At 34.9% G+C, this 21,624-nt stretch overlaps 2 protein-coding genes and 1 long non-coding RNA gene across 9 annotated transcripts; 1 reads left to right on the top strand and 2 right to left on the bottom strand.

The window, feature by feature from the left end:
- Positions 1 to 716: 716 nt before the first annotated feature.
- LOC125803974 (uncharacterized) lies at positions 717 to 1,685 on the top strand. 4 transcript variants are annotated; one of them, XR_007440439.1, is made up of 4 exons: positions 717 to 864; positions 1,103 to 1,167; positions 1,244 to 1,415; positions 1,503 to 1,685. It is a non-coding gene; the product is annotated as an uncharacterized LOC125803974 (long non-coding RNA). The 4 variants fall into 4 exon arrangements; XR_007440437.1 differs by having other exon boundaries at positions 1,049 to 1,167; XR_007440438.1 differs by having other exon boundaries at positions 719 to 864; positions 1,049 to 1,167; positions 1,363 to 1,415.
- Positions 1,686 to 4,003: 2,318 nt separating this feature from the next.
- Positions 4,004 to 7,112, bottom strand: LOC111191229 (trichohyalin). Its single transcript, XM_022665520.2, has 2 exons — positions 4,377 to 7,112; positions 4,004 to 4,221 (listed from the first exon to the last, which is right to left on the bottom strand). Exons 1-2 carry the CDS (start codon positions 6,994 to 6,996, stop codon positions 4,121 to 4,123), a joined length of 2,721 nt encoding a protein of 906 aa, XP_022521241.2. The 5' UTR covers positions 6,997 to 7,112; the 3' UTR covers positions 4,004 to 4,120.
- A 2,231-nt stretch (positions 7,113 to 9,343) lies between these two features.
- On the bottom strand, positions 9,344 to 20,028 carry LOC107197227 (uncharacterized). Of its 4 annotated transcripts, none has more exons than XM_049483158.1 (6): positions 19,929 to 20,028; positions 16,378 to 16,683; positions 16,057 to 16,116; positions 12,218 to 12,274; positions 11,029 to 11,154; positions 9,344 to 9,979 (listed from the first exon to the last, which is right to left on the bottom strand). In XM_049483158.1, exons 1-6 carry the CDS (start codon positions 19,987 to 19,989, stop codon positions 9,780 to 9,782), a joined length of 810 nt encoding a protein of 269 aa, XP_049339115.1. In that variant the 5' UTR covers positions 19,990 to 20,028; the 3' UTR covers positions 9,344 to 9,779. The 4 variants fall into 4 exon arrangements, with proteins under 4 accessions (XP_049339115.1, XP_022521243.2, XP_049339116.1 ...); XM_022665521.2 differs by having other exon boundaries at positions 9,346 to 9,979; positions 11,029 to 11,163; XM_022665522.2 differs by lacking the exon at positions 16,057 to 16,116 and having other exon boundaries at positions 9,345 to 9,979; positions 11,029 to 11,163.
- Positions 20,029 to 21,624: the final 1,596 nt, after the last annotated feature.

Below are 21,624 nucleotides of genomic sequence, written 5' to 3'. Positions count from 1 at the left end.
ATACACTGTGGTTAAAAAGCGTTTTTGCCCCAATAATGTAATTATATTCATATTTTTAATTACAGAGCTCAAGTTTGGTATAATATACTATTATTAAATGTAATACACTGTTAATAATCATTAACTAGAAAAGGTAAAGTTCGTGAACGAACTTTAAGTTGGCTTGGAAAAGAGCGCTAATAACGTTAAAAAGTTAAAATGGTTGCTAAGCTTTTTCCGTCTGAAGAGTGTGAAGAGTCATTGACATGCTGTTAACTTTTGGCTAAACGCTAAATGCTAAAAACGCTGAAATCTAAAAACATTTGGTTAAACGCTGAAATCTAAAAACATTTGGTTAAACGCTGAAATCTAAAAACGTTTGATTAAACGCTGAAATCTAAAAACATTTGGTTAAACGCTGAAATCTAAAAACGTTTGATTAAACGCTGAAATCTAAAAACGTTTGGTTAAACGCTGAAATCTAACAACGTTTGGTTAAACGCTGAAATCTAAAAACGCTTGTTTAAATGCTGAAATCGTAAAACTTTTGGTTAAACTTTTGATTGCTAATGTGTTGCTAGGCAGTTGCTATCATTTCTGAAAAGGTTGCTAAGCTGTTGCTAGGCAGTTGCTAATGTTTTCCAGGTGGTTGCTAAGCTATTGCTAACTGGTTGCTAGGCAATTGCTAACATATACCAGGTAGTTGCTAAGGTGTTGCTAGGTGGTTGCTAGGGTGTTGCTAGGTTGTTGCTAAGGTGTTGCTATGGTATCTGGGGTGGTTGCTAAGATGTTGCTACGTGGTTGCTAGGGTGTTGCTATGGTATCCGGGGTGGTTGCTAAGGTGTCGCTAGGTGGTTGCTAGGGTGTTGCTAGGTGGTTGCTAAGGTGTTGCTATGGTATCTGAGGTGGTTGCTAAGGTGTTTCTAAGTGGTTGCTAGGTGGTTGCTAAGGTGTTGCTATGGTATCCGGGGTGGTTGCTAAGATGTTGCTAGGTGGTTGCTAAGGTGTTTCTATGGTATCTGGGGTGGTTGCTAAGGTGTTTCTAGGTGGTTGCTAGGTGGTTGCTAAGGTGTTGCTATGGTATCTGGGGTGGTTGCTAAGATGTTGCTAGGTGGTTGCTAAGGTGTTGCTATGGTATCTGGGGTGGTTGCTAAGGTGTTTCTAGGTGGTTGCTAGGTGGTTGCTAAGGTGTTGCTATGGTATCCGGCGTGGTTGCTAAGATGTTGCTAGGTGGTTGCTAAGGTGTTGCTATGCGGTTGCTAAGGTGTTGCTATGGTATCTGGGGTGGTTGCTACGGTGTTGCTAGGTGGTTGCTAAGGTGTTGCTATGGTATCCGGGGTGGTTGCTAAGGTGTTGCTAGGTGGTTGCTAGGTGGTTGCTAAGGTGTTGCTATGGTATCTGGGGTGGTTGCTAAGGTGTTGCTAGGTGGTTGCTAGGTGGTTGCTAAGTGGTTGCTAGGTGGTTGCTAAGGTGTTGCTATGGTAACCGGGGTGGTTGCTAAGGTGTTGCTAGGTGGTTGCTAGGTGGTTGCTAAGGTGTTGCTATGGTATCTGGGGTGGTTGCTAAGGTGTTGCTAGGTGGTTGTTAGGCAGTTGCTATCATTTCTAAAGTGGTTGCTAAGTGGTTGCTAGGCAGTTGCTAACGTTTTCCTAATGGTTGCTAAGGTGTTGGTAAGTGGTTGCTAGGCTGTTGCTATCATTTCTAAAGTGGTTGCTAGGCAGTTGCTATCGTTTCTAAGGTGGTTGCTAAGTGGTTGCTAACATTTTCCTAGTGGTTGTTAAGGTGTTGCTAAGTGGTTGCTAGGCAGTTGCTAACGTTTTCCAGGTGTTTGCTAAGTGGTTGCTAACTGGTTGCTAGGCAGTTGCTATAATTTCTCAAGTGGTTGCTAAGTTGTTGCTAAGTGGTTGCTAGGCAGTTGCTAACGTTTTCCAGGTGGTTGCTAAGGTGTTGCTAAGTGGTTGCTAGGCAGTTGCTAACGTTTTCCAGGTGGTTGCTAAGCAGTTAATAGGTGGTTGCTAAAACCTGGCTGGGGTGCCGGGGTGTCCAAACTTTTGACTGATAGCTGCTCCATACAGCAGCTCCTCCATACACTCACAGTACTGGAGGAGCAGGGGAGAGAAGGGGTTCCGTGCGCAGAGCTGCTCGTGTGTGAGATGGAACTCTGGGCCCCCCATTCATTTCTATGGGAAAACTTCGTACGACAATTGTACGAAAACCGTACGTCGTATCACTTCGCAACCTCCTATTAATTTAAAGATCTCGATAAGATCTATAAGCTCGCCGAATTTGGTGTTCGTATCTCAAAAATTGTGGCGGTTACGGACGTTTAAAATTTGGCCCCATTCATTCCTATGGGAAAAAAATGCGTACGTTTACGAAGTTTTTACGAAAACCGTACGATGTATCGCTTAAAAAAGCACAAGCAACCTATTCGGGTATAGGTCCTACGATACTGCAAAATTTCGTGGTTCTACGTCAAAAGCCCTAGGAGGAGATAGTGATTAAATTTTGAGCGCGGAATAATAATAATAAGAAGATTACGAAGAACAAGAAGTTGGCTTTTCCAAGCCAACTTAATAAATTACATTTATCTCTAATCTCAATTGACTGACTTTGAAGTAAAGGTGCAGGTAAGGGGAGGATATATAATTCTGGCTGTTCTAAAGAAAAACAGTGCTTTGTTGCTGGATAAAATGCTGTTTATTTATAAAAATATTCATACAATCTTTAGTTTTATCCAACCTAGATTACTCTGCAGTAGTTTGATCAAATGCAGCAAAATAAATAAATTTATAAATAAAAAAATGTACTAAAACTACAGATAATGCAGAATAAGGCAGCAAGAATGTCTTTATGGTGTCCATATAGAACAAATATAAATAAAAAAATGCACACAGAGCTAAAGTGGCTGAAATAACAGAGAGAGAAACGAATACTACGAGATTTAATACTCACTTTATTTATTTTTATAGTTGAATATATTAATATTAGTATATTTTGTCCCTGTATTAATGTATAGCATCCTGTTTATATAAACCACAGGTTTATATGTTAAGTGTAAAAAGTACTACTGTAAAAAACACACTTTACAGGTGGTGGTGATGAGGTCATTGGTGTTAATGCTGGAGATGGTGGTGATGCGGTCAGAGGTGTTAATGCTGGAGATGATGGTGATGAGGTCAGAGGTGTTAATGCTGGAGATGGTGGTGATGAGGTCAGTGGTGTTTATGCTGGAGGTGGTGGTGATGAGGTCAGAGGTGTTAATGCTGGAGATGATGGTGATGAGGTCAGAGGTGTTAATGCTGGAGATGGTGGTGATGAGGTCATTGGTGTTAATGCTGGAGGTGGTGGTGATGAGGTCAGAGGTGTTAATGCTGGTCAGAGGTCAGTGGTGTTAATGCTGGAGATGATGGTGATGAGGTCAGAGGTGTTAATGCTGGAGATGGTGGTGATGAGGTCATTGGTGTTAATGCTGGAGGTGGTGGTGATGAGGTCAGAGGTGTTAATGCTGGTCAGAGGTCAGTGGTGTTTATGCTGGAGGTGGTGGTGATGAGGTCAGTGGTGTTAATGCTGGAGGTGGTGGTGATTAGGTCAGTGGTGTTAATGCTGGAGATGGTGGTGATGAGGTCAGTGGTGTTAATGCTGGAGGTGGTGGTGATTAGGTCAGTGGTGTTAATGCTGGAGATGATGGTGATGAGGTCAGAGGTGTTTATGCTGGAGGTGGTGGTGATTAGGTCAGTGGTGTTAATGCTGGAGATGATGGTGATGAGATCAGAGGTGTTTATGCTGGAGGTGGTGGTGATTAGGTCAGTGGTGTTAATGCTGGAGATGATGGTGATGAGGTCAGTGGTGTTAATGCTGGAGGTGGTGGTGATGAGGTCAGAGGTGTTAATGCTGGAGATGATGGTGATGAGGTCAGAGGTGTTTATGCTGGAGGGGGTGGTGATTAGGTCAGTGGTGTTAATGCTGGAGGTGGTGGTGATGAGGTCAGAGGTGTTAATGCTGGTCAGAGGTCAGTGGTGTTAATGCTGGAGATGGTGGTGATGAGGTCAGTGGTGTTAATGCTGGAGATAATGGTGATGAGGTCAGAGGTGTTAATGCTGGAGGTGGTGGTGATGAGGTCAGAGGTGTTTTTCTCCTGTCACTTGTTCCATTTCTTCTCCAGCTTCTCGTGTTTCTCTCTCAGAGTCTGTCGGAGGTTCTGCTCGTGCTCCGCCACACAGATGAGTCTCTTTGGGTTTTCTGGATGGGGGAGAAAATTAGAGATTAAAATTAATCAGAAGCTTAAATTTCCCATTTTTAACATTTTTTAAACATAATTACTTAGTGTGAGTTTTTGTGTTTAATAGAAATTAATAGAATTATAAAGTAAAATAATAATAAATAGAGATACTCACTGAGTGAGATGAGCTGATGGCCGTATTTCCTCTCCCTCTCGTAGCTCTTCTTCATGTCCCTGTTGAACTTCCACTGCAGTGGTTTACTGATCCACGGAGCGAGACTCCTGCTGGGTGCGGTCTCGCCGCTCGCTTCGGGCTCGCTCGTCTCCTCGGAGGCTGTTTTGGGATCAGTGAAGATCTCCGGCTGCAGCGGAGGAGCTTCCTCCACCTCCTCACCTCCACCCACACTGTCCTCTGTACTGGGAGCACTGGTGGGGTCCGGTGTGGGGGGGTCAGAAGGTTCAGGCTGCTCTGGGAGGGGGTGGAGGGGCTGAACGGAGATGATCACCGGCTCTCCGTTTGAGGAAACGGGCCAGAGAGATCGTGGTGGTTCCTCCGGCTCTCTGGGTTCCTCCTGCTCGGTGGTTGCCGTGGTGTTCTTCAGGTTCTTCCACTTTCCTCCGTCTCCACGGCAACTCTCCTCCCTCTGAGAGCGGAAGATGAGCCCACCCGGAGCGAACATCCTCCTCATCATCTCCTTCTTCCTCCTCTTCTCTTTCTCCATGTGCTCCCTCCTCAACTCCTGCATCTTCTCCACCTCCACTGCTCTCTCCATCATCTTCTCATCCTCTTTTATCCTTCTCTCTTCTATCTCTCTCTCTATCCTCTCATCCTCTTCTATCCTTCTCTCTTCCATCTCCCTCTCCATCCTCTCCTCCTCCAACTTCCTCTCCTCCTCTATCTTCCTCTCCTCTTCTATCCTTCTCTCTTCTATCTCCCTCTCCATCCTCTCCTCCTCTAACTTCCTCTCCTCCTCTATCTTCCTCTCCTCTTCTATCCTTCTCTCTTCTATCTCCTTCTCTATCCTCTCATCCTCTTCTACCCTTCCCTCCTCTATATTCCTCTTCATCCTCTCCTCCTCTAACTTCCTCTCCTCTATCTTTCTCTCTTCTATCTCTCTCTCCATCCTCTCCTCCTCTATTTTCCTCTCCATCTCTTTCTTTCTCTCTTCCATCTCCTTCTCTATCCTCTCTTCCTCTAACTTTCTCCTCAACTCTTTCTTTCTCTCTTTCATCTCTCTCTTTATTCGCTCCTCCTCTAACTTCCTCTCCAATTCTTTCTTCCTCTCTTCCATCTCTCTCTCTATCCTCTCCTCCTCTTTCTTCCTCTCCTCTTCTATCTTTCTCTCTTCTATCTCCCTCTTCATCCTCTCCTTCTCTATCTTCCTCCTCAACTCTTTCTTTCTCTCTTTCATCTCTCTCTTTATTCGCTCCTCCTCCATCTTTCTCTCCATCTCTTTCTTTCTCTCTTCTATCTCCCTCTCCATCTCTCTAAGCTCCTCTTCCCTCTCTCTCTCTATTCTCTCTTCCTCCATCTTTCTCTCCATCTCTCTAAGCTCCTCTTCCCTCTCTCTCTCTATTCTCTCTTCCTCCATCTTTCTCTCCATCTCTCTAAGCTCCTCTTCCCTCTCTCTCTCCTTTTCCTTCATCTCTCTCTTCTCTTTCTCAAGCTTCTCTCGTTTCTCCTCCAGCTCTCTTAGCTTTTTCTTCTCCTCCATCTTTATCTCCATCATCTCTCGTTCTCTTTCTAATTGTTCTTCTTCTCTCTTTCTCTCTCGCTCTCTCCTACTCTCCTCCTCTCTCCTTTCTCTCTCCTGTTGCTCTTTCATCATTCTTTCCTCCATTAGTTCTTCCTTTCTCTTCATCTTATTTCTTTCTTCCCTCATCTTTCTCTTAATCTCCTGGAGTCTCTCCTCTGCAGCTCTGAGTTCTTCCTCTTTCTTTCTCTCTATCTCTAAACATCTTTCCTTCCATTTCTCCTCCTCTAATCTCAGTTTCGTCTCTCTCACTTCCTTCATCCTCCTCTCTGCTTCTCTCAGTCTCTCCTCCGTCTCCCTCTGTCGTTCCTCTCTCTGTCTCTCTAGCTCTCTCTGTCTCTCTCTCTCCATCTCTATTTCTCTCATTCGTTCCTGGAGCTTCTCCATCTCTCCTATCTCTCTCTCACTCTTTCTCTCCATTCCTTCTTCTATGGCAATCTCTCTCTCTTTCTCAGCCCACCTTACTCTCTCCATCTCTCTCCCCATCTTTTGGAAAAACTCTTCCATCTCCTCTAGCATTCCTCTTTCTTTCTTCTCTTCTTTCTCATCCCTCCATCCTACCTCTTCCATCTGTCTCTCACTCTCTACCTCTCTCTCTCGTTCTTTCTGGAGCTCAGTCACTCTCCTCTGGAGCTCCTCCAGCTCCTCCTCTATGAAGCCCAGTTTTGTGCTCCAGGTGTGCTCCAGAGGGGGCGGAGTCAGCGTCATCAGGTAGGAGTGGAAGGAGGCTATAGGTCCTACCTGTGTAGCACAGCCCTGAAGCTCCTCCCTCTCTCTCAGCTCCCTTATCTGAAGCTCCACCTCCCTCTGTCTCTCTCTCTCCTGCTGTCTTTTTCTCTTCTTCTCCTTCTGAAGCATCTTCCTCTCCTGCTTCTTCTTCTTCTTCCTCTCCTCTTCCTTCTTTATCCTCCACTCCTTCTCTCTGATTTTTCTCTGGAGCTGCAGGAACTTATGCTCCTCTCTCCATCTCTCCTCTCTCCTCCACCTCTCCAGCAGCTTAGTCTCAGTGCTGGAGAAGAGGCTCCGCAACCAGTGCATCATCTTCACTGCTTTCAGAAACTGCTGTGAAGAATAAAACTCTTTAAAGAACCTTATAAACGGTTCTAGATAACTAAAATAAGGTTAAAAGTCCTGTAGAGTTGTGTAGAGCTCCTCTCCACTCGACTGACAGCAGCAGAATGTTCAGAGATTCCAGCTCCCGCTGTTTTAAAGCCAGGCTGCGCTGACGTCACAGCGTTCCGTGACGTCACGCGGACAGGCCCCGCCCACCAGCCTACAAAAAAAGCTTCCATCTCTCTCTTCTCTCTTCTATATAGAACCATTAACACTTAAAGAACCCTTTAAATGCCTTAAGGATTCTTTGTACGTGTATTATTGAAATTATATAAAATTTAGCTAATACTTACCGTGGTGTTTAAGTAAACTTTTGGTTTAGATTTTATAATTACAATTTTTTAAATGTGTTGCTCAGCATTTATTGGTTAATTTTACTATGTATGCACTACAATGATAAAAGTTATAACAATCATTTTTTTTTTGTGATAATTATAATAATATAATAAATAAAATACAAATAACAATAATTTAGTTTCCCAACATAAAAATAATTAAATGTTTGGTTATTGTCATAGTACTTTTAGTACTTAGTACTTTTTATACAATAGGGATTTTAGAATATTTTTAGAATAATAATAATAATGATTATTTTATTGTTGTTGCTATTTTTATTATTTTTAGCATGTTTGTTTATTGTATGTTTATTATAAACAACAATATAATAATAATAATAATAATAATAATAATAATAATAATAATAATAATATATATTTTTTATTATTATTTCATTTTGTGGTTTATAATAGCTATTAATCTTGTGTCAATAGTGTAAATTTAAGATTATGACCTATAATTTAGATTTTTTTATAGAATTTTTTTAAGCTTCGTGACACATTTCTATATGAAACATTTGTGTAGATAGACAGACAGACAGACAGACAGACAGACAGACAGACAGACAGACAGATAGATAGATAGATAGATAGATAGATAGATAGATAGATAGATAGATAGATAGATAGATAGATAGTAAAATAACTACATAATTTAATTTATTCCTTTAGTTTGACTCTATTAGCAACGGCTAACTAACGTTAGCTTACGTTAGCTAGCTAGCTTCTTAGCTATCAGGCTTCTTAGCTAACCTACCTAGCTAGCTACATAGCTAACAGAGTTTTTACAGATAAAGACAATAAGCTATATAAAGAATAATTGTAACAAAGCTAAATTAATGTTTTGTAGCATGGAGTTGCTGTTAAATGTAGCCGCTAACTTACCATGCAATATATAGGGAGCTGACTAGTTGGTAGATAACACAGCTAGCTAGTTAACTAGTTAGCTAAGTGAGAAAATATGTTTATTAGGCTAGCAAAGGATTTTGTGTTGTCTTTCAAAACGTCTAAAAAGCCAAATATAATTTTATTAAGTATGTGAACTTGTATTTATATATTGTATATTATAATTTGTTTTAGTGAAGATATAAAATCTAAAATAGGTTTGTTTTTTAACAGTAGGCAGCGTTTTTTTCTCCAAGATGTATTAAAGAATAATTCATGTTTGGTTATTGTCATAGTACTTTTAGTTTTTTTCTTCAATAGGGATTTTAGAATATTTTTAGCATAATAATAATTATTATTATTTTATTGTTGTTGCTATATTTATTATTATTATTATTATTATTATTATTATTATTATTATTATTATTATTATTATGTGGTTTATAATAGCTAATACTATTGTGTCAATAGTGTAAATTTAAGATTATGATGTATAATTTAGATTTTTTATAGAACTTTTTTAAGCTTCACAACACATTTCTATATTAAACATTTGTGTCTTATACAGATAGTCTTATATAGATACCATTTATTTAATTTGACCAGTACATGTTTTAATAGCTAAATATGTGTGTAAATATGTATTATTAGATTCAGAGTTGAAAAAAATAATAATAAGTTTAATTAGGAAGATTTACAACAGGTAAATGGCACCCATTCAGTGGAATGGCTCTATTACAGTAATTATATAATTTATATTTTTTTATACTCACACCTAAACACCTCCAAAACCATTACAGAACCTGGATGATGGAGCTTTTCATCTTTGTTCTGGAGAACACAGCTTCTGTTTCTTCTTAAAAATATACAAGTTTAAGCCTAAATATGAATTATAATCTCTGTGTTGGAGCAGAAAATCACTAAAATATACAACAATATACAAAGCAGGCAAATTCAGTGATTAAACAACGCTTTTTTTTATGTATTCATTAATTAACCCTTTTAAACCTGATTTCCATTTCCAATGATGAAATAAAAATGAAGAATGCTGTTGTCTGTAATGCACAAAAAAGAACATTCTAATATTATTGTATAAAATCTATATAGCAAATGATTTATAGCTTTTTTATTTTCACTGCATTGGAAGCTTGTGTTTAATATATTATATTTTTATTGATCTTTTTATTTTATCAAACATCCCTAAACAGTAAAAAAAAAAAGATTAAAAAGTGTAACTCAATAACTACTATAACTCTATTACTATACTGTTTTTCCAGTGGTTTTGCAGTGCAGTGGGCGGGGCTAAGTTACTGTTTATTTGATTGGTTTGTAAACATGTTCATTAGCTTATTATCATTCGTTTATTCAGATTTTTAACAGTGTTATGTGCAACAAGACATGTAAAAATCAATAAAATAAATGATATCAATTGTAATGGATGCAAAGTCTGAAAGGGTTAAATAATCAGAGACACAGTTTCTCCTTCATCCTTTATCTGATCATTATCATTTTATCAGATTTATCTGATATCTCTGGTTCTTCTCCTCTCTCTTCCGGTTCTGGTTCTCCTCTTCTTGCAGCCACTTCTCTTTGCTCTCCTTCTTCTCCTGGTTCTTCATTCAGCTCAGGTTCTTCTCCCGGTTCTTCATCCTCCTCCTCCAGCTCTTTTGGGTTGAGGATATTCTCTCTGTCTATATAAACAGATACAGGAATATTTCAGATGGTCAGATTTCCCCACTGGTAAAATATCTACAGCTGAAATCCACTTTAAAACTCCTTCCTCCTGTCTGGTTTAAACAGCAGCAGATCTTCTGAATATATCTACACTGATGGGCGTGGTGTTCTGGAAATGAGGTGTGTTCAGGTACATTTCTGAAGTTTTATCTTGTTTATCTTGGTAACAGAAAACACAGGAGCTCCACTGACTGAATACAACCTAGACAGACGCCAACAGTCAGACGTTCATCGCTATCTCGGTAACACAGGCGCTTTGCCGAGCCGAGCGTACACCCCCACTTATTACACACACATGAACACACAGCAGCACAAACCCAACTTTTACATCAACAATAAACAGAATAGTAAATAAAATAACATTGCTGTTCCCGTAAATGAGCTGCTGGAGCTCCTTCACAGCGTCAACCAGCAGCTCAGTTTCCTCTGCTGAGAAGAGTTTGTTGGACACGTCCAGGTAGCTGCACCGTTACAATAGCAATCCACCAAAGACAGAGCTCACCTGATCTACTCTTAAAGGGAATTATGAGCAAGAGACACTCTGATTGGTTTATCATTTCATGTTACGCCCAAAATTAAACACACCCATAATTACTTAAGAGAATTAGTACATGACTTTTGTTCTTCGTTATGTCGTGCAAGGTATACTTTTCCCGTCGTTACTATAGCAAAGACACACTGAAACGTCCTAAATCAGGCTGCACGGTGCACAAGTCACGACTTGCCTATAGATCACTAATATAGGGCCCTGTGAGTGTTTGGTTAGAATGTTTAGTTTATCGATAAATGGGATTTGGATAACATCTAGACACATTTATTAGTGATTAATTAAGGATCACTTACTTTTTCTAGCCTGCACTTTTTCTAGATTCAGTTTTTTCCATTAATTAAAGTTAATTGAAGTTCAGATCACATTTAATGTAGATATAAACTGTATGTTAAGAAATACACTTTTTAATCTTTTTAAAGAAAATCACATTTCATTTGATTTTAATTAGAAACTCACTTGTTTTAGTCCGTGTTTTCTTGCTGGTATCTCGGTTGAGATAACACACCGCTAAGAGCAGAGTGATGAAGGGCAGGCACCGGAGGATGTAGATCAGGACGTCGTCCGGAATATGGACTTTATACTCTTTATTTTCTGTAAAAAATATATATATACACATTTAAGACTTAAACTTTAGCAATCATTCAATAATTCAACTTTATTTAAAGATCCTTCACAAATTACGGCTGTGCCATTTAATATTATACACAATAATATTGTTACAATTTTGGAAATCCATGTTATTTTTTTTGTACTAAATGTATTTTAGTATGGGATTTATTATAAACTGTGAAGCAAAAGCTTTAAAGTATTTTATATACAGTATAACTGTTTTAGTTTAATAAAAAAACAACAAAAAAAACAAAAAAAACATCAGTTCCTTCAGGTCCCTCACATATGGAAAAAGTTTAAATGTGGGAGTTTTGGATCACAATGATTATATAATGAAATTATATCTTATTAGATCTTTTCTTTATGTATTTTGCTCAACAATGGAGTAGCAAAACATAAGGTACCAGATTCATTTAATTCATACAGTTAATTTAAAAACATGGTATAACAATCAAAATATGTACATTACCGGTATATGTATAGTATATTGTTTTGTCAATGTGTGAAAAACAGTATGTGATAATAAAACATCAGCTGATATGGAAAAAGAACACTGTTTAGTTTTAGAATTTGTGTAAAAATATGTATAACTATATTATATATTATACTTTATTATACTTTAAGATTTCATTGAACATGAATTTTATCAAAACGTAATATTTGTACAATTATGCATTTACACTTCTAAAAAAAAGCTTGAAACAAAAAAATATAAAAACATAAGATCTGTTAGATTTAAAATTTAGAAATACAAATTTACGTCATAGATAAAACATCCAATATTTAGATTTTTAAAATTGTATAAATCTTTAAATCTTAAAAGAACCTGTATTTATTTTAAGAGTGAATTACATCAATGCACAAACTCAAAACACAAACAAAGAGCATTGTTAATGTTATTTAATATATTAAGTAAATGTATTTAAAATATGCAAAAGGCAGAAACAAATGCTAATATCAACATTTGAGCTCCATACTGTAAATTCTTTACCTTGCAAAAAAAGTAGAAAAAATCTAGAAAATAATAGTAACTTACTTTCAGAACTGGGTGGTTTGTGAGAGTCTTTCTCTGCTGGTGGATTAACTTCCTCTGCTTAAGATAAATGAATACAGAGTTATTATATTCACTAATACTACTTTACCATACTTTACCATATAAAACTAAAGGAAAGATGTGATAATACTGTCTGTAATCAAATAAAGCAAAAGGAAATGAATGTTTCATTCTGTTCTAACTTTAGAACACAGCTTGTATAAAATTTTAGGGTTGTATTCAGTTTTTTGTAATTATTTTGTAATAAAGTAAAATACTAAGAGATGAATATTAATGATAAAACTGCAGGTTAAACTGTAGTAAAGTTGAGTGTCAGTGATAAAGATCAGCTCTGTGTTGTAGAGAGGAGGTGTGAGGATGTTGAGAGGAGGTGTGAATGATTTCCTGTTGATAACGAACACAATGGTACAAGGAGCATGAGCCACAGCTCTTGAGGTTTCGCAGGCCTTTATAATCCTACACAGTGTTTTTTGGTGTATATATATATATATATATATATATATATACCAAAAACACACATATATATATATATATATATATATATATATATATATATATATATATATATATATATATATATATAGAGAGAGAGAGAGAGAGAGAGAGAGAGAGAGAGAGAGAGTTTTCAGACCTCAAATAATGCAAATAAAACAAGTTCATATTCATAAAGTTTTAAGAGTTCAGAAATAATCAATATTTGGTGGAATAATCCTGGTTTTTAATCACAGTTTTAATTTCATGCATCTTGGCATCATGTTCTCCTCCACCAGTCTTACACACTGCTTTTGGATAACTTTATGCTGCTTTACTCCTGGTGTAAACATTCAAGCAGTTCAGTTTGGTGGTTTGATGGTTTGTGATCATCCATCTTCCTCTTGATTATATTCCAGAGGTTTTTAATTTGGTAAAATCAAAGAAAATCATCATTTTTATGTTCTCTCTTTTTTTCTAGAGCTGTAAATACAGTGGTGTGTAAAATGGTTTGCCCCTTCATGATTTCATTTTTTTGCATGTTTGTTTCAAATCATCAAAAAAAAAAAAAAAAAAAAAAATTAGGCAAAGACAACACAAGTAAATGCAAAATGCATTTTTTATAAAGGTTTTCATTATAAAAGAAGAAAAATATATACACAGCTCTGTAAAAAATGAGAGAGCACAGTTTCTGAATCAGTTTCTCTGATTTTGCTATTTATAGGTTTATGTTTGAGTAAAATGAACATTGTTGTTTTATTCTATAAACTACAGACAACATTTCTCCCAAATAAATAAAAAAATAAAATAAAATAAACAAATAAATATATTCTTATTTAGAGCATTTATTTACAGAAAATGAGAAATGTCTAAATATAATCAAGAGGAAGATGGATGATCACAAACCATCAAACCACCAAACTGAACTGCTTGAATTTTTGCACCAGGAGTAAAGCAGCATAAAGTTATCCAAAAGCAGTGTGTAAGACTGGTGGAGGAGAACATGATGCCAGGATTAAAAAACAGGGTTATTCCACCATGTATTGATTTCTGAACTCTTAAAACTTAAAAACTATAAATATAAACTTGTTTTCTTTGCATTATTTGAGGTCTGAAAACACTGATTTTTTTTTTGTTTGTTTTTTTCAAACATTTCTCATTTACTGCAAATAAATGCTCTAAATGAGAATATTTTAATAATAGGAAAATCAGAGTTTTTTTGTCCAGAGCTGTGTATATATACTGTTTAAGACTCCTGAACAGCTGAAGTGTGAATGTACAGAGAGTGTTGTTCTGATGATGAGCTGAAAGTGTGTGTAGTGTATCTTCCTTCCTCTTCTGAATCTCTGAGTTTACTGTAAACATAAAGGTCAGACTGAGTCTGAATAAAATAAGTGTTTATCTGTTCTCTCACCAGCAACTCTAAAATAACCTTTTATCCTCTTCTTTAACTTTCTGTTCAGTCTTTGTTGCATCAGCTGATTCAGACTTACAGGGTTTAAACAAAAGCTTTTTCAAATACTGTCCCATCACAGGATTTATCGTTGTAAATATTTTTTTAAAAATGCAATGCAATATATATAATATAAAACATTTTGTTTTATTGAACAAAAATTATAGAAAAAATAACAAATTAATGAATTAAAATGTATTTTAAAATATGTATAATATATGTTTAGCATATTGTTTTGTCTCATATGGAAAAAAGAACACTGTTCTGTTTTAGAATTTGTGTAATCATAAAATGTAAATGTAAATAAAAAATATGTATAACATTATTGTACTTTATAAGATTTAGACTGAACATGAAAATTATTGAAATGTAATATTTGTATTTGTCATTTATATTCCTAAGAAAAAAGCTTAGAAGAAAAAATATATCCTTATAATTAATTCATTAAAAATGCACCTACTTTTCTCTCAGCTTATTTAGATGTTTTATTTTAATATGAAAATATCATGTACACTAATAATAATAATAATAATAATAATAATAATAATAATAATAATAATAATAATAATAATAATAATAATAATATAATAGTGTGTTAAATAATAATAAAAAGCTGAAAAATGTCTAGTTCTGAAGTAACTGTAGTTTACTTAAACTTATACTGTAGAAAGTTTACTCTCAGGTTCAGTTTATTTTATTTCACAGTAAAACAACATAAATTAACAATAAAAAAAGATCAATAATCAGAATTCAGGCTGAACAGACGATCTGTAGGACTTTGGGACTGCTACATATGATACATCCTGTAATATTATTGAATCATATTTAAGAAATAAACTGATTATCTATTTAAATTATCTATTTATTTTTTAATTATCTGTTTTTTTTATCTAATTATATATTTAAAGATCTTTCAAAATGTGACTCCTGATGTAAGTTACGATAAGATAAGATAAGATAAGATAAGATAAGATAAGATAAGATAAGATAAGATAAGATAAGATAAGATAAGATAAGGTTAGATAGATAAGATAAAATAGCCTTTTATTATCCCAATCTGGGAAATTTGCATTGTTTCAGCAGCATAAACAATAGAAGAAAAGTGCTAAGAATATAGAAAATATACATAGACAGCTCAAAAAAGGAGATACACGTCTATTATCTAAACAAAATAAATAGAAATCTACAAATGTGCAGGTGCTTATTTAAAAATAGAAAAGAAATACTAAACAAAGAAAATTAAATAAAAAACCTACAGTTAACAAGTTTGCTGTCACGTCTTAGCCCTGTCTCATGTCTCTGTGTGTTATTCCCACGTGACCTGTGCCTCTCTGTGTCTCCTGTCAGTAGATTTCCACCATGTGTTTCTCATTTGTAGCTCTGCCCCTTCCCCAGGTGTTTCCAATTCTAGTGTGTTTTATGTTACTATAAATAGCCCTCCTCTGCCACCTTGTCTCCGTCGGTCTTTGCACCTTCCCCTGTTGTTTTGTCTCTCTGTTGTTTCACCGCGTTTCATAGCCCAAGTCCTTGCTCTGTGTTTACCTCTGTTTATCTCGTGTATATTTCTGGTTTCCTGTTTATTTCCATTGTTTTCTCCTTTGCCCTGCTTAGTTTAGTTCTCCTTGTCTAGTTTAGTTTCTTGTTTAGCTCTATGTTCCCTGTATATAACCTTAGTCATTTGTTTCTCGTTTATTTCTTGTTTTCACGTTTATAGTTTATTGCCTTGTTTATTTTCTAGTTTATTTCCCTTGTATATATATATTCCTTATTTGTTTATTATTATCATCGCTCGTTTGTTATTGGTTATTTGTGTTTCTTTGTTACATGTTTACTTGTTCCTCGTTTCCTTGTTTCTTTGTTATTTATTTAATAAATGATTTATTTATATCGCCCTTACCTGCACTTGTGTCCGCTTTCCTCGTCACCCTGCCTGGGTCATTCCGTGACATTTGCATTGCTGAGTGATTTGAGAAAAACAGATTACACATATCCCAGGTGTTACACACAGGAACAGAAAAAGGGCTGGTTTTGCACATAAGAAAAGAGTAAAACCATTAATAAAATATGTATGTATTTTATTGTTATATTGTCATAATGAATTCACATTTTAAGAAACATTTTATTGGGATGAGCAAAATATTCTAGACCCTACAAAGAGATCACACAGTATAAAACTTTAGAGATTTAGGCAATGCTTTAAAAAAAAAATTAAACTTACTCTTTTTTTCCAGGAGTCTCACAGTCGTCCCTTTTCCTTTTACAGTAACCAGTACAGGAATGTCTTGTAGAACTTCACAGATGTACAGTCCTGTATCATTACTGCAGGCGTTTCTTATAGAGAAAACTGAGCAGTTATTATTAAGGATTTCTGTAGGAAGGTCTTTATTAGTCTGGTTGGGTTTAATCCACCTCACTTTAATATTAGGGATGATTTTATTCCAGCAACAGGAGATTTTCACACTCTGTCCTTCCTCCACTGTGAGTTCATCTGGAGTCTGGGTCACAGAAATGTCTAAACTGGAGTCTAAAGAGAAACACAAGGTGAATTAATATCTGATATAAAGGAAAAACAATAGAACATAATCAAATTTAAAGATGTAAATATACGACAAACTTGTGTTACACTCTAAGAAATATAAGTACAGATTTGTACTTAAAAGAGTACAAAGCTTGTCGCTGGGGCTGTACCTTTCAGTTAAAGTCCTTTTTTGTACCCATGGTTTTTGTTCCAGTAAAGATTATAAAGATTATAAACATTATCATCAACTAAATATGGCTCAAAAACTTGATGATACAAAATTGTCTGGCTTTCAAATAAAAAATGTGCAATTTAAATATATACTGTTCATTAGTACAGTGATGCAGAATACTGAATGTACCTTTTGGCTGGTTAAATGGTACAAATCTGTACTTATTGCTGTTAGAAATGACTTTGTACTTCAGAGGGAACAAATCTGACCCTGTAAAGACCAATATTGTACCTTTGAGGGTACAATTATAAAAAGTGTACCTTCGAGTACAAAAAAGTACTCATATCGTACCTCTGTTTTTTAGAGTGTAGCTGAGCTCACTTAGTTTTAGCATTTGTTTGTTTACCAAAAGACAGATCGCATTTCTCTGTGGAAATTACAAATTTATGTTTACAATAGAACTGCTGATGTAAATTTATGTGTAAAATAGCACTATTTATATGTATATTTATACATTTATGACTGGAATTTAGGAGGTAGCTAGTGAGCTAGCTAGCTAAATGCGTGACTAAATCACTATATCACTGCTGAGGTAAATCCATTACTAAAATAGCACTGAGATACAATTATGACTAATTATGACTTACATTAAGGTTGGCTGAATAGTTAAATTTATGAATACAATTGCACTGCTGAGCTAAATTTAAATGAATACAATTTTTGGACTGCTGACATAAATTTATGTGTACATTTATGACTGAAATTCATGGAGTAGCTAGTTAGCTAGCTAGCTAAATGTGTGACTAAAATATCACTTCTGAGGTAAATCCATGAGTAAAATAGCACTGAGGTACAATAAGGACTAAATTTGCATTATGGGAGCTAGCCAACTAAATGTGCAAGTAGAAATAGCACAGCTGTGGTAAATGTATGAAAAAAATTTAACTGCTGAGGTAGCTAGGTAGCTAGTTAATAGAGAGGCACTGCTGATGAAAATGTATGTGTAAAATAGCACTATTTATGTACATTTATATAGAATGTATGTGTAAATAGAATGGCACTGCTGAGGTAAACGTATTATACTTTGTTGGTGTTTCTGCTGGAATGTAAATAATGTTCAGGGTAAGTATTTTTCAGTTGTAATTTTGTAATTTCTGCAATTTAATTTATTCAGTAGTAAAACAGTGGCACAATTAACTGTGAAATTCAGCGTAAACATTAAAATATTATTAATTTTTTATTTTAGCATTAAAGCTTTCTGAAGCTCTCAATCAGCTTCTGGTCACTTTTTAGCTGCTTGTTCTCAACAACTAACTTAAAATTAAACTAAAAGTTACATAAATACAGCTTTTTAAATATATAAATAACTTCTTTTCTATGTTTGATATTTACGTTTGGTTTCTCACTATTCTCCCTGAATTCAATAATAAGTTCTTTAGTTTTGTCACATAACGACCAAATACATTCTCATAACTCCACGTAACAAAAGAACATAGGTCTGCTATAAGAGACAACAGGGACGTTTCACTGGACAATATTTAATTTAACTCGAATAGAGAAATGCTAAAAACTGTAAAATTGGTAGTAAATGAACATTTTTTTAAGGATTAAAGGAGATTTTATTGTTATTTCACATCACATGTGGTTTATGAGGTTGAATGAAATTATATTCTCACGCTCCAGTTTACACCCAAAAGAGCAATTTAAAATAGATAAATATAAAGACAAAAATAAAATAGAATAAAAACACAATAATAATATAGATAAGATGAATAAACAAAATATAAGAAGTAGGGAAGTAGCAGCAACATGAAGTCCAAAGTGCAAATTATGAATAGATATCAGTACTTAAAAAAATATAAATTAAAAACTTGGTCTCAATCAAAAACACACCTCTCAAATAAAAACATGGTTCTAAAGGGAACAATAGAGGTTATTCTATTGTTTCACTCAAAGAATTGATTGTAGTGCTTCAGTAGTGCTCAGTTTTATTTGTTTTTATTTTATTTTTTAAAATGTTTATACCTATAAAAATAAATAAAGAAGAAATTAATGAATAAATAAAGTAATGAAACACAGAAATGAGTCTTAATTAATATGCATGGCAAACAAAAGCAACTATCGCTATAGGCTAAAACTATTATAGTCCATATCTCAGAAATTCCACACGTTTAATATATAATCAATAATTACCCTTCCTCAGTTTTATTTGTTTTTTATTTTATTTTTTATTATGTGTACACCTATAAGAATGAATAAATCAATACATAAATAAATAAATAAATAAAGAAATGAAACACAGAAATTAGTCCTAATTATTATGCATTGCAAACAAAAGCAACTATCTCTATAGGCTAAAAATGTATAGGTATCCAATGATAAAAAAACAGACAGAAATTTTAGACTTTAATTAAATAATCAATAATTACACTTTTTTCAGTTTAATAAGTGTTTTATTTTTTTGTAAAGCAAACTACTTTAAAATATATTTTTTATATATTTCAATGTCGTACACAGTCAAATTTGCCGTTGTTAATTCAGCGCCTTCATTGGTTAACGAACAGTGTGAAATTGTTAAATGAATTATTTGATTTAAATAATTTAAACACTTTATCTCCTGTTGTTGTTTTTTTTTTCATTTTAAATAAGTTTGGAATATATTTTAAGAACTTGTTGTGCTTTAGAAATTATCTGTACAATATTAGAATTATCTAAATCTAAAAAGCATCTAAGCAAAATACAGCTTTTCTAGTTTATTTTTCTTCTGTAGAGTAATAATTGTTTATATGCTGGATTTATTAAAGTGTTTTCACAACTTCATACAATAAGTAATTTATGGAATTGTATTATTAAGTCAATGTATTAAAGAATTGTACAGCATTTTTAGCCTTTAGTAAACTGCTTTTTTAAAATATATTTGCAATTTAAAATATCTTTAGTTTTAGAGTGTACATTATTTAACCATTAATGATATTTCCTATTTTTTTTATTATTTTTATCCAGACAAAACACAAACTACTGCCAATACTAATATATTTACAATTTCTATATTGTGTGTGTGTGTGCGTGTTGGACTCACCGCAGTAACAGAAGCAGGTTATAAACACAGCACACAGCAGCACAGAGCCGGACTGCATCATTCTGTACTGCCCAGATCCAACTGAACTCTGAGCAACTGTTCTCATTATATTACACACACACACACACACACACTCACAAACATACACAAATATATCACACACTGACCACAACTGGCTCTTATTCTCTGAAACAACTGCTGAAGACACACACACACATTCCTACACCAGTGGGCCTCAAAGCCAACCACAGAGACTGTTTTCTGTTCCTGCACTCGCCAAACACACACACACACACACACACACACACACACACACTCACACACACACACACACACACATACTGTCAGTACCCTGTCAACGGTGCCCACCAGAAAACGTTCCATAATATGTATTTATATCAATTCTATAGGCGAGCCGTCCACCATGCAGCTTGTTTAAGTGCGTGTCAGTGTGTCTTTGCTATCGTAACGACAGGAAAAGTACACCTTGCACGTCTCAAAGAAAGCAACAGTCATGTACTAATTCTCTTAATTAATCATGGATGTGGTTGATTTTGGGTGTAACGTAAAATAATAAACCAATCAGAGCGTCTCTTGCTCATCATTCTCTTTAAGAGTAGAACCAGGTGAGCTCTGATTTTGAGAACTCAGGGGATTGCTATTGTAACGGTGCAGCTACCTGGACGTGTCCAACAAACTCTTCTCAGCAGAGGAAACTGAGCTGCTGGTTGACGCTGTGAAGGAGCTCCAGCAGCTCATTTACGGGAACAGCAATGTTATTTTATTTACTATTCTGTTTATTGTTGATGTAAAAGTTGGGTTTGTGCTGCTGTGTGTTCATGTGTGTGTAATAAGTGGGGTTGTACGCTCGGCTCTGCGCGGCGCCTGTGTTACCGAGATAGCGATGAACGTCTGACTGTTGGCGTCTGTCTAGGTTGTATTCAGTCAGTGGAGCTCCTGTGTTTTCTGTTACCAAGATAAACAAGATAAAACTCCAGAAATGTACCTGAACACACCTCATTTCCAGAACACCACGCCCATCAGTGTAGATATATTCAGAAGTTCTGCTGATATTTAACTCTAAAACATCTTGTGCACAGAGCACAGGAGTCACAGTTTTAAATTAATTTTATCATAATATTTTTATTGCTCCCAAAATACTAAAACTATAACTTAATACAGATTTAATTTTCTTCTTTTAATTCTATGTACCCTTTTATTAAATTACATTAGAGTATAATATAACATATGTAGCAGAAGTGTGTTCCACATGTTTAACTTTAAGTTGCTGTACTGTAATCAGCCTGTAGAGGACGCCAGAGTGCTTCAAAACAAAAGTCTTCTTTTTTTTAATCTAAAAAATACATTTATTTAAAATGAAAAATATATATTTTCTTATTTTATACAGTAAATGATTCAAAAAAATGTAGTTTATAAACACTTATAAACACAACCTAATGAAAATGCATTTAAAACGTGCATTCATTATATAGACCTTTATTCCATCATTCTAAAATTTATTGAATTAATAGAATTTATAATAATTATAATTGTAATCGTTTTTATTTAATTTTATGAATGAACTTAAATAGTGTAATCATTTAATGTGTTTTATCGTGTAAAAAAATGTTTATCTCAATCATTGTAAAGCCACTGCCCAGAATACTGCAACTGAATGAATTGGCCAATAGGGGGC

This window comes from Astyanax mexicanus, chromosome 8 (genome assembly GCF_023375975.1).
Source record: "Astyanax mexicanus isolate ESR-SI-001 chromosome 8, AstMex3_surface, whole genome shotgun sequence".
Taxonomy (NCBI): Eukaryota; Metazoa; Chordata; class Actinopteri; order Characiformes; family Acestrorhamphidae; genus Astyanax; species Astyanax mexicanus.
Note: the sequence above shows the minus strand (reverse complement) of the source record. Positions and strands in the feature narration are given on the sequence as shown.

Coding starts and splice junctions, on each gene's coding strand:
- LOC111191229 (XM_022665520.2), bottom strand. CDS start 6,996: ATGATGCACTGGTTGCGGAGCCTCTTCTCCAGCACTGAGACTAAGCTG. Junction 4,222..4,376: donor CCATCAGCTCATCTCACTCA/GTGAGTATCTCT, acceptor TCCCCCATCCAG/AAAACCCAAAGAGACTCATC.
- LOC107197227 (XM_022665521.2), bottom strand. CDS start 19,989: ATGATGCAGTCCGGCTCTGTGCTGCTGTGTGCTGTGTTTATAACCTGC. Junction 12,275..16,056: donor GAAAGCGGACACAAGTGCAG/GTAAGGGCGATA, acceptor ATTTATCTTAAG/CAGAGGAAGTTAATCCACCA. Junction 9,980..11,028: donor GAAAACACGGACTAAAACAA/GTGAGTTTCTAA, acceptor CTGTTTATATAG/ACAGAGAGAATATCCTCAAC.